This window comes from Pipra filicauda, unplaced genomic scaffold (genome assembly GCF_003945595.2).
Source record: "Pipra filicauda isolate LSUMZ 115617 unplaced genomic scaffold, ASM394559v2 scaffold317_size908105_pilon, whole genome shotgun sequence".
NCBI classification, from domain to species: domain Eukaryota; kingdom Metazoa; phylum Chordata; class Aves; order Passeriformes; family Pipridae; genus Pipra; species Pipra filicauda.
Genome location: NW_024104440.1, coordinates 164,611 through 177,335, shown reverse-complemented (window position 1 = coordinate 177,335; position 12,725 = coordinate 164,611). Strand labels below are relative to the sequence as shown.

The following is a 12,725-nucleotide window of genomic DNA, read 5'->3' as shown; positions in this document are numbered from 1 at the left end:
GCTTTGCTTAGGAAGCAACACTTGGCATAAAACTACATTTGAAGGAGCTAATCAGCTTGCAGGAATACAGATATACAAGAGAGAAATAATTTACTCTGAAGTACTTTAAAACTGTTTGAACTAGTTCTGTGTCCATTTTATTGTATTTTCTCAACAATATTAAAAAGAATGTTGCCAAGCCTGGATCACATTTTGTTCTTTCTGGTGTGAGCAAAAGCAACTCATCTATTTCCACTGGTCTGCAGTCATGTAAATAAATTCACCTTGACACCTTGTCATACCACACAATCAAGTCAGAGTTTACCTGCATTTTTTAAGAAGTCGATGTTATGTGTGAAAGTCCCACTGACTCTGCTGTGCCCATGACTCGTGATATTGAAAAAATCCACGGAAAGAGCCTTCTCATCCACCTGGAAGCTGGCTAGCCCCCTCTTCATCTCTTTACTCAGCTCCAGGTGCCCTTTCAGTCTTGCCCCCACTGGGATTGCCAGACTGCCATTCTGAAACATGGCAACAGTGATGTTGTGTACAGTGACATTCCCAAACACATTCCTGTTCCTGAGATGGAGTCCATACAGTGTTTTGTTGACCATCACATTGATATTACCTGTAACAGGCAGAAGTTATTACTGTGGAGAGAGTCCTTTGGGACAGAAATAACCACAGTTCTAGAAGCAACATAAAAAATAACCATTAATTTAATACCAGGAGGAAGGAGATGGAAATCCATTTATTGTAACAAATAATTTCACCTAATCTAGAGAGTGAATCATTTTATTGTTGAGAGTTTCTCTACCAGTAGAAGTGTTTGTGTTTAAAACAAATTACATAATACTATTTCTGGCAGCTGTTTCACTTTATTGACCTAGTTGCTTGTGCCCTTAGGCCATGAGCTACACTGCACTGCCTTCTGAAGGTAAATTTACAGAGGGACTGTGACCCACTGCTTGTGTAACTCCAGGCTAGAGCTCTGCAGTGACCTACTCCACCCATGGAGCCATTCAGAGGAGTAAGAGCCTCAAGTCAGGCCCCCCCCATTTCAGAAGACCTGCAGAGGAAAGAAGCCACCCACTATTTTGCCCAAGAGCTGGATGCCTTATGCAGTTAAGTAAGGAATACATTAAAATTAAGAAGCTTCCTTAGATAGCTGCAGAACAGCAACAAAACACAAAGTAAGAGAGTACCATCATGAATGTTGTTTTTGCACTTCAGTAATCCATTCAGAGAAAGAAGGTGAGGTATGGCCTTTAATCCAGTAAATGTATGTTGGACTCTTCCATTTAGGGACAAAACCAAACCAGCTTTCTGTTCCCTGGCTCCCATGAAATCCACATGAAGCCTATTTTCATTAAGCTTCAACTCAGAAGATAACAGAAGTCTAAAAAGACAGAGATAAAAATTGCTAGTAAGATATTATTGTGCTTAATTCGTGATGGTCAAGGCACTCCTCCTCTCACTCAAAGCAGGGTCAATGAGAGCAGGGTGCTCAGGAGTGTGTGTGGCCAGGTTTGGGGTTATCTCCAAGTATGGAGACTCCACAGACTTCATGAGCACTTGTTCCAGAGTAAACACTTTTCAGTTCTCAGTTGACCAAGATTCTGATTCCTCTACCTTGATGGAAACATTTTGCCAATGAGCTGCAGCTGTATTGATTCTGGGTTTGTCAGGATTGTCTGATGGAGAAAAGCCCTCAGTGCAACAGCTCTGCCATTCTTCCTGTTTTCATTGTTCACATCGAGCTCCAGCATCAGCATGTCCCTTCCACTGGAGTGAAGGTGAAGAGAGCCATTGAAGTTGCTCTCACCATAACTCCTCAGGGCTGCCTGGGCCTGCACACAGAGAAAAAGAAGAGCAGGACATTAAGGACCTCAGATTACAGCACAGAATACTGAAACATCAGTTTGAGCAACGAGACTGCAGGCAGCAAGTTGGGACTGGGCAAAAACAGGGAAGGGAGCAGAGGGGAAAAGGAGTTTTTAGTTTTCATCTCTGTGTCTCACCATTTAACTCTAATTTTATTTGTCAATAAACTAAATTAATATTGCCCAAGTTGAGTTCATTTTGTCTGTGAAGGTAATGGGTACATGATCTCCCTGTCCTTATCTCAACCCTGTCACCATGCTAGAGTTGTCAACAAAAAAATTGTGAACTACATTGAATTTTAAGTACAATTTAATTTAACTTTGAGAGTTTTCTGAATTTCAGCCAAAACACAAGCCACCTATTCCAACCACAGGTAGCCAGAAAAACCTCTAACCACAAAAGTTAACCATTTCCCTAATAATTCATACCTCTCCACTGTACTCATTGAGTTCCATGAGTTGACCAACTACGTAGTATACACATAGGTTTGTGCTCCCATGCTTGAAAAGCAGCTGCAAAGCAGTTCATAGCAAGAAGTTTAACAGCTCCCAGGCTGTATTCCATGTATTCCTAATGCATGTGAGCAGAGACTCAGCACAGCTCTGAGTGTATGGACTGCAAAAGCTACAAGGTCCAAGCAACAAGGCTGTAAAACCAGGGCACTGACCTGTGAAGACACGTTCTTGTTGATGATGGCTTTTACACTCACACCACAGTCAAAGTGTTCCAGTTTGTTCTGCCTAGAAAACAGCTCCCCACTGAGGCCCATTGCCTGTGGAAACTCAAGCTATTTGACAAAGTAAAACGTCAGAACAGAACAGTGCATTCCCAACAACTGCTTCATGGGAATTAGTGTCTGAACTTCCAGCATTAGGTGGAACATGCACATAAGCAAATGTGTGTATAAAAGTTTACCAATTTTATCCAAAGGTACTGAAAAACAAATCAAATGCAGTTTAAAAAGTATGAAAGCAAAAGGTCTGTGTGTTTCTTATGAGATATTATTGATACAGATTATGATTTAATCTGCTGAGATACTTAGGGTCTTTGGCAGGGCCAGGACTTGATTGGACTAGGACATTTACCAGCATCAAACAATTATGATATTAAAGACAATACAGTAAAACAGTCACCAAGACATAAAAAATAAAATGCCAAAAGTGAAAACCACAAATACCTGGAATGACTGTGTCATATCCATGTGCAAAAGATGTCTAAAATCAGCCTCACTGGATTTGTTCTGATACCTCCCTAGAAAGCTGAGGACATCTTCCTTATTCACCTTCAAGATAGTCTCAAATTCATTCTTCACCTACATGTTAAGAATAGGAATAAGGGAACTGCATTGAGTATTAAGCCTGTATATTATGAAAGAGAATCATCCCTCCACATCATGAAAAATCAGAGTTGTGAGGTATTACACTGTGGCTCAGAATGAAATGAGAAAAGCAGGAAAAAAAACTGTATTTGGTGAAAAAGATTAATAGATACAGCTAGATAAGGGTGAGAACCCTGAATCCATTCTATCCCAGCACTTGTTATTATTAACAACACCCATGTATAACAATATTCTAAAAATAATATATTAAGTATTCTTACCATATATTACTATGCAACATTTTATTATACAAAATTAAGGAGGTACCAAGCACATAATCACCCTCTGAACATTTTTGATGCAACAGTTACATGGTGAGGAACTAAAGACCTATAGCAAGTTAGGCCTGAAAAGACAATAAAGTGCAAATAAACTGATAATGAATCTCTCCTTCTACTGAATTTAATGGGAAATTTACTCACATTTTGATGACTTAGAGTTAAAATGCATATTTCAACATCTTTGGGGAACAACTTGTGGTTATAAGGATGAGTTAGGCCAGCACAAATCTAAAAAAAAGTTTGAGAGGAAATGCAGGAACATAAGATACCTGCAGTAAATCACTAATTTGCTGAATTTTTTGGTATGTCAAATTAAAGGAAATTCTTGGAAAACTCACATAGGGGTTTTCAGGTTGGTAACCAAGTATAAGAGTTTGAACTGTTTCCTCAACCCCATTTATCAAAACCTTTGTCTCCATGAAATAGTGCTTTTGCTTTTTGTCAACAGTAAAAGTCTCCTGTAGAAGGAAGCTCTGCAGAAAGGGCACTTTAAAAGGATGCCTGGAAAAAAAAAAAAACCAAGGAATAAACAAAGTATAAAAAAAGATGTTAATAGACAACTACAAAAAGAAATCAATTCAACTTGAACTCCAAAATTTTCAGTTGCAGATACAGCAGGGTGTCAGGTACAGAAGCAAAACACATAAACCCAGGACCTTTAAGAAATTAAAGAGCATAATTACAACCTCACACAAACTATCAGAAATTCTGGTGTGTTTAAAGAGTTTCCACCCTGGATTTGGAAAAGGCTTGGAAAGGGTGATGCTCTAAAATTCTGACATGCACAACCAGCACATACACTTCATATACCTGCAGGGCCAAGACTTCATTTCAAACGGGGACAGTGTCCAAAAGCCTATGGCAAGTTTGAAAATCTCACTATCCACATTTTATGCTTTCTGTAGAAACAGTATCTGCATGCCAAGAATCCTGTGCAACAGATGTTCAGCCACTACATAGCTCTTGGAGTAGTTTACTACTTCAGTGTAATGTTTATGGACTTCAGTAAATATTTCTGCACATTTACTTAGTCAGATATCTTGGAAACATGCACAAACTTTTATAAGCAGATGTTGGACTGCCTTTATACATGCCAGGATATCTGGTACAGCTCTTCATTCTTCATTTATGTAGTTTTTTACTTAAAGGATGCCTCACAGTTTTTTAGCTACCTCCAAGCTGCACAGGGGCTCCTAAGGCAGTCTGTGCACTCCTGTTGGTCCTGCTGTGCTTTAAGAAAGCTGAGGTGTCCCTGGAGGTGATCCAGATGCCTCAAATCTGAGCATACATTTTTCCCAAGGCCTTCAAGCTGTGTTTTGATAATGGGTAATTTCAGGGACAGCCAATATCTGGAAGCAGTGCACTCATTCTCATCAGAAAATGGAAACATTCCAAAATCCAAACAAGACCATTTGTCACATGTTTTAAGAGGATATCTTTGGCTTTAGAATGGCTTTATTATTCCCAAGGACTAGGAAAAAGGCATCTGGATGGCACAGGGGATCAGATCTGGATTTTGGAACTTCTCATGACTTCCAAGTTTGGACACACCATAAATCCTGCTGTTTTCCTGGAAGGAGGCTATAAACCTGATGGAGTTGCCAACAAACATGTCACAGTACACATGGCCTGTTGCCTCTGACAGCTTTGTTCACTGTCATTTCAATAAAGAGGGCAAAAGCTAATAGTACAAATTACCACCCCATGAAGCTGCTGTGCTTGAGCAAGTCCAGAGACCCAGATGTGACAAAGCACAGGCTTTGTGCATGTGGCACTTTCACCTTGTAAAGCCCAGAACATTCCCCAAGAGCATCAAAATGCACGTTAAACTTAGGCCAAAACATTCTTCACAGACAGAAATAATAAGACAACTGAACCTGAAATGGAGGATTCCACGTTTCTGATAGAGCATCTTCTCCTTCTTCAGCTCCTCTATCTGACCTTCCAACTGCAGTATGACAGGCAGACTTTTATAATCTCTCCATACAATCTTCACAGAAAGGTTTGTCTTCTTTGGCTGCACTCAAATCACAAGACCAGAAGAATAAAGGACAATTGCATCAGATTTATTGCATTCGTATTCAGGAACATCAATATAGAAACCATACTGCCCCACAGGCTGCAGCAAGGCAGTCATTTCACAGATCAGCCCCTTTGTGCTGCAGTTAAATCCAGACCTCCATTTACATTGGATTAAAAGTGACATTAGTTAGAAAACTGACTTCAGCAGAAGAAAAATGCCCCATAATGTATCACTTAAGTGGCACCTATTTGCAATATGAGCGAGCTCTGGTACACTGTCAAACAAAAACTAATTGGATTTTCAATGGTATGTCTAGAAAAACACTTGTGGATTTAAGACTTCCTGCAAGGAACAAATGGACCAAAGTAACTCATCGAAGTATCCCTTTCAAGGAGAAACTGCTGGTTACCTTTCCTGTGCCACAGACATCAAGCAAAACAAAAATTATTTTAAGATTGGAAGGGATGTAGAGCCAAAAATAGCACATAAACCCAAGCTTACCATGCTCACTTAGCAGGCAAGAGATTCCGATTCTCCAAGACAGTAGAATCTTCCACACCTGTCATACCTCTGCATCAAATGGTAAGTAATCACATCTACAGCTCTTTTTCTAGTCATATAGTCCCTCTTTGTCCCTCCTCTCTGACTTTCTGTCTGCAGTTGGCCTCCCAAATAGGTGAGAAGTACTCCAAATTACACTACACAAGCTTTTGTTTGTTTTCTTTTTGAACCTAGTTTTACACCGCAGCCTTTCAAAACAGACAGAAATAGATGCAGCACTAGAAGTGTTTAAATTTCAACACTAACAATAACATCTTTCAGGAAGGTGGGAGAACTAAAAAAAACACAGTGCCGAGTAAAAAAAATTTGCATTTGTTTTTCTTTCTTACCGTTGGCAGATTCTGATAGCTGGCTGTGAAGTTAAATTCCTGTTTTGTACTTGTTATCTTAAAGCAGAGAAGTTTGGCTCGTTCATTATTCTCCAAATGAATCTCATTCTTCACGAGCTGATTCCACAGAGAGATCATTTCACCATAGCTATGCAGAACATTCCTCCCGAGACGATTAAATGTGGATGCCTGAAAAACAAAGACATTAGTCTGGCTTAGCTAGGACAGACAGCATTCCATTGTGCCAGCAGCATAGAGGTGAAAGAGTGATCTTTGCAAGAACTATTAGAAATGTGGGTCAGCTTTTCCATTATGAAAATATTCTGAACTGTCACAAAGATCTCCAAGTTTATTTTACCCTCTCTAAGCAAAGGAGAGAGAAAAAGCTCTCCAGGAAGAGGAGAGTTACATTCTCCTCAGGCCTTTAAATCCAGTGCCTCAAAATTAGTGAATTTAGGTAATCACTGGGCTCTTAATTTAGCAGTTTGGCTATCGTTCCTACTTTTTAAAGGAAAGACACTCTCAGCTGTTTCGTATCAGTAAGGACAAACTTTAAACATTTCTTTCAATGATGATCCAATTTTCCAGCTTCCTGAAACTGTTAGCTCGTGGAAGGGATGGAGGTAAGAACTTCAAAACAGTAATGACTATGTGTACACTCCTAGGCAGAATTCTGCCATCGTGTTTTGGGCTTTGCCAGGGAGCAATGGATACCCATTCCAAAGAGGGGCAGAGCTGATGGTCCTAACATTTGTTCAAAGCTGATACAGCGCCCCGGCTGTGCTGATTTGACTGCTCTGGAGAAGAACAGCTTATCATTCAAGCATAGAGAACAGAAGAACACAGGCATCTTGAGATCCCCTTTGATAAGCTGGGACACAGTGCATGAGTTTCTCAAAAAAAGCAGCTCACAGAGCACCCTGAGCAAGTGCTCCTGCAGTGAGCTGACAGTGCCAGAGCTGTCACAGAGCCCTCTCATCAAAGCCACGCACTAGATGAAGCACCGTGTTACCAACCTGCAGGTATGTGGTAGCTGGTGTGTAAATGTGAACTTTGCCTTCCTTTTCATTGCCTTGATCTTTATAGAACAGTTCCACTACGAGATTCTTAATGGAGAGAGCTTTTCCAGTTGTCAGCTCGGTGGTCAGTAAATAAGCAGAATTCTGAGGCTGATGTAGTTTGTGAGCTGCATACAGATACAGCCATGGGATGTCTAGATTTAACCCACCTGGAAAGAACATATATTAGAGCTGACAGAAACATGAGGTTTCAAGCTACCTGGACTCCAACTCAGCAACCAGGCTGACAAGATGCTGGGGTTTTGGAATGAAGCTAAAATGCTACTACCAACCTATTCTCTTCCAGTTACTAAAATCTCTGGATGGTATATAATGAAATTAATGTCCTTCACTACTGTAACATCACTGTAACACATAGGCAGGTTTGCTAATAAATGGAATTGCTGGAAGAGGCCAGCCAGCTAGGCTGTGGGAAGTTGGAGATTTCAAAAACTTCAGCTAGACAAAGCCACAAAACCAGTCCCGACTTGAGCAGGAGGCTGGGCTGGATAACCTCATGGTTTCTCCCTTCCAACCAACATCTCTCTCATTCTGTTACACCCATGCAAAACTACCTCAGAAAAGCCCAGCAGCACCTTCCAATGCCTGCTTTTCTAATCCCAGGCTGGAAATGGTTGGTGGTACTTCACCTTCCCACTTCTTCAGGCCATTTCTGGATGCGTCCTTCCACTGCAGCCCAGCCACAAATGGCATGTGGTCATTGTACTGCACCTCAAAGTTGGTGCTGCTCTGCAAATACACCTTAGAGGTGTGCAAGTGCTGCAGCTGGGTTCTGTAATTCACCTGCTTTTCCAGGACTTGCAGGGCAAACTGGAAAACAAGTGAAGCAAATTTAAATAAAAACAGGATCCCACCTTCAGAACTGTCTAATTTAACACACATATACACAGAGTAGCAGGAAGGTCACAGCTTCTGCCTCTGCTCTGGGTACTTGACTTGTATTATTAATACATACCATATTTACCAAAAAAGGTCTTAATAAATAAATTAATTTAAATTTGTTTTTCTTATTTTGTCTGTTGGATATTTGAAGTGAAGGTCTTACTCTTCAACAATCATGATTACCTCCATGAAATAGCTGACTACAGATGGACTGGAACTGTTCTTAAATGCTTGGCTGATCAGCAGTTTCTTCTTGTTGTTTTTTTCATCCCAGTGTTTCCCATAATTCACTTCCATTTGGGAAGAAAGCCAAGATGCACCCGCTTCATGCTTCAGGTGAACCTAAAGAACGGAAAACCGCATTTTTCCTGTGAATTTTGCTTTCTCTTACATGTGCTGAGCCCCTCAGTACATAAGTGACACAAGGACACTCAGCACACAAGTGCTTGGGCCAGTATTTACCTTGTGATTGTAGGTTGGAGTCTGCACACAGTGAAATTCGTGCCCAATATCCACTTTGTACACTCCATGTGCACCTGTCTCCACTTTAATATTTTGCCTCATACTGCATTCATGACGAGGATTTTTTGCCTCTCCTGTTCAAGTTAAACCACAAAGTTACCAATTCAAATAAATCAGAAGTAAAGTTTCAAAACTATAAGTCTGGTACTGGCTTCAAGGCTTCCATTTTTCAAAAACATTTGAGTGAGATTTGTCTACTTTTACAGCTATTGCTGATTTATCCTACAAATCCAAAGGAAAGCACACATTTCTTTTCCAGTGTACCTAGGATCCCATACTTTATCCTCAAACTGTGAGACCACAGGCCCTCATGTTGCTGGAGAAGAGCGATGACGTGAGCTCCAAGAACGCCTGGAAGGCAGGTCTCCCCTTCCAAAGAGTATTGTCTCAGCTTATCATCCACCTTTTTCTCCAGAAGTGCTACAAAAAGAGTAGAAGTGATTATGCAGTGGTAGGACTTGAAGTTAGTTTAGTTAGTAAAAGGAATGCTACAACGGGGAAAACCACAACTGCATTCATTCCGTATCCCCCACCACGACAAACTCCTCGTGCAGTGAGCAGGTGAAAAAAGAGGCAGAGCTGGATGTTCAATCTCTCTCCACTACACAGAGAGCCTGCACCACACACTTCTCACATACTGCTTCTAACAGACTGATCTTTTAATTAACCAAGACCTAACATGTGAACATGGGGATATTGAACTCTGTACAGAGTCAGAGCAAGGTTGTGGCTTTGCAGTAGCATTACTGGTGCAGCCCAGTTCTCAGGGACAAGAGTCTGAACTCGGACCAGAACTGGTTTTGATGCAGTCACCGGCAATCCACGCAACAGGACAAGGATTTCACCAAGAGATCATCTCCCAAAAATCAAACTGGCATTTTGCATTGTGTAAAAGTTAGTTTTATTTGAAAATACTGCATAATCCTATGACATTTTAATGTCTTTGACACATGGAGGTTACAGTAAGGAATACCAAGGAAAAAACGAGAGCCTTAGATTTAAATTACTGATTTATTCCACTGTATTAATTTACTTCTTAATGAACTGATGTTATACAAATAGTAAAGCCCTTTCTGATACCTTTCTCTTATATTTTCCTTTTAGTGTGCTAGTGAGAAAAAAAAAGTTTCAACATTTTTAGAACTACAGATCTTAAAAAACATTTAGTTACAAATGCACATCTCTGCACTGTTCCATACTAACAAAAGTGAAAACAGGAAATGTCCTAATAGCTGATATTGTTTGGCATGTTTTTGTTAAGCGATTCCTTATATCTTATTTCCTCCACCCTCTTCAACATTAATTCAAAGCAGACTTAAAAATGTATTTTGTAATTCCTATTATTCTATGATCAAGGGTAATAATTGTAAAAAGCAGTCTTTACTGATTTGAAAGGAATTTTAGGAATAGGTGTCGATAACCAGGCAACTCTAACATATAAGGGCTCCAGAACTTGCATTTATATGTCAAATACTTACTGTCCTCTAACCTGAAAGAAATGCAGCATCCTTCAATAAATTATTCAGGGATACTGAGAAAGCTATCTTCTTGCCAAGCTGTTTAGTGATGTTTCCTGACAGAATGACAGGACTGCTTTGCTTTATCAGCTTTACCTCCAGCTGGGTCATGTATCTCTGCTCTCCACTCAGCACCTGCAAATCTGTCATTCCCTAGAATAAAAAAACAAACAAACAAACAAACAAAATCAAACGCCAAGCCACTCAACAACACAAATTGATCAGGCTTTGAGAGAGCAATAGTAGAGACTTGGGCATTTCAGAAATGAGACATGAAGAGAAAGAAAAGGTGGTTTTTTTTCTATACACCCAACAAATGACCTTCCACCTCCCCTCAAACCATCAAACTTGCCATTAGTAAATAATGAGGAGGAAGGATGGATTTGTTTTTCCAGTTACACAAAAATCACAGTGCTGTGAGATGCTATTTCCTTCAGCTCCTGCTGGTTTTAGTAGTGACTGAAACCACTAAGAATGTTGCAACACTGGGCCAAAAAATAATATGGTGTTACTGAAAATACTGGCAGTCTCACAGAGATTTAGGCTGAAATAGATGCAAATGCAACAGTCTGCAATGCTAATTAGTGTTTGGTTTCATGAGAAACATTCAGAAAGTCTTTGTTGAAATATTACTCTAGAAAAAAAAATCTGGTAAATAACATGCTCACTGTAGGAAAATACAGAGTGTTTGAAACCAACTGGCTTTGGAGGCTCACGTAAGACATGGCATCCTGCTGTGGGCATCAACTGCATAATGAAAAAAACTGTTCATATCCTGGAACTTAAACAAAAATGTCAGCAGAGTTTCAGTGATAAACTTCCACCTGCATTTTAATTTGCTTTTTCATTTCAGCATTCAAATATTGGCATTCTCTTGCTTATTCTGCCCCCACACAATTTCTGTAATAAATAACAATGCCTTAGAGATTCTTACATCTACAGAGTCCACAGAAGTGAGGAAATTAGCCTGGGCTTACTCAGAACTAGTCATGCATGGTCAGAATACAGGTCTGAAAAATTTTGTGACCAAAGGCCACAGGAGTGTGTGTGAATTTCTCTACTGAATTTATGCTGCAAGGAACCTCAAGGTTTTGAATACATCTGAATGTGAAAAAATTACTTTAAAAGCCATGCTTTAAAAGCTGTTAAAACGCAGTCATTTAGCACTGAGTCTATCTCAAAAATATGTAAAAAAGAGAATTGGTAATTTCTGTGATGGATTGCTCATGAACTAAAAACATACCTTAATGTAATACACGTCTCGGTCATCCACTATCAGCTCCAGGTGTCCAATTCGTGAATTTTTAGAAAACTCAATCCTCCCTTGGAGAAAAATAAAACTGTTTACTTTTTTTGGGCACACAGTGTTCAATGGTGCTTCATAAAACTGTACCCAAGATGACAGTTGCTATTGTTACGAACAATATATATACAGAGTAAAAACATAATAAATATCAGCTCAAAGGAAAAAATTTAGGACCAGAGTTTGCACAGGCATTTTTCAAAGTGTTCTCAGAATACACTTGTCATTTCGAAAGGACATTCTGAGGTTATTAATTGAGAAGAGGCAACAAAGCTTTCTCCAAAAATCCAAGTTAATTCTGGAACTGATTTACACACTTCCTTTAGGTCTGTGCTAAAACTTATAAGTTGTGCTGTGGAGACATTTCAGGAGCTCAGAACAGTGTGTACACAAAGCTTTGCACAGTGTAGGTAAATCTTCCTTGTAATCCGTTTGAAAATAACCAGGATCAAAAAACAAAAATAAATGAAGGGGTGAATTCTAAATAAGTGATCTGGTAGAATACATCAACACAAAACATCACCTGACCAGTATGTCAAAGAAGCTGAAATATCTTGCCTATATTCCTACCATGTATTTATCAGTTTATATTTTATCAACATGTTGGTTCATTTTGTGTTCTATGTTACACCGTGATTGAAATGTTACTTTTTATTAGAATGCACAACAATATCATAGTCACTACTTCATTGATTTGGCAACAAGTAGTTTCATATCATAACTAACAGAATACAGCAAATCAAAATAGTAAGGCCAGTTCAGCATATGTACAAGATTACAGGACAAGGCAACCACATTCCTTAGCCTTAATTTCATCAACTCTGGTAGCAGCTTTCTTGTCTAACATGGGTTTATGAACCAGGTACTGAACCTCTGACTGTGCAACACAGTGTTAACCAAGATGCAAAATCCCCTGGGAATGGGTGTTACCTAAAGCAGTAAATTGAATGCCTAACACACAAAAATGCAGCTTCAGCACTAGATTAT

At 39.6% G+C, this 12,725-nt stretch overlaps 1 protein-coding gene across 1 annotated transcript in view; it reads right to left on the bottom strand.

Moving 5' to 3' along the window:
* Positions 1–12,725, bottom strand: part of LOC113982708 — a 68,280-nt gene that overhangs the window by 32,724 nt on the left and 22,831 nt on the right. The window contains exons 23-38 of the mRNA XM_039383580.1: positions 11,679–11,754; positions 10,408–10,588; positions 9,183–9,338; positions 8,859–8,992; positions 8,580–8,738; positions 8,144–8,324; positions 7,452–7,663; positions 6,436–6,624; positions 5,400–5,539; positions 3,861–4,023; positions 3,664–3,750; positions 3,041–3,175; positions 2,531–2,650; positions 1,612–1,829; positions 608–668; positions 305–500 (exon numbers count right to left, since the gene is read on the bottom strand). Of these exons, the coding sequence (XP_039239514.1) occupies positions 305–500; positions 608–668; positions 1,612–1,829; positions 2,531–2,650; positions 3,041–3,175; positions 3,664–3,750; positions 3,861–4,023; positions 5,400–5,539; positions 6,436–6,624; positions 7,452–7,663; positions 8,144–8,324; positions 8,580–8,738; positions 8,859–8,992; positions 9,183–9,338; positions 10,408–10,588; positions 11,679–11,754 (2,408 nt within the window). The remainder of the gene's footprint in view (positions 1–304; positions 501–607; positions 669–1,611; positions 1,830–2,530; positions 2,651–3,040; positions 3,176–3,663; positions 3,751–3,860; positions 4,024–5,399; positions 5,540–6,435; positions 6,625–7,451; positions 7,664–8,143; positions 8,325–8,579; positions 8,739–8,858; positions 8,993–9,182; positions 9,339–10,407; positions 10,589–11,678; positions 11,755–12,725) is intronic.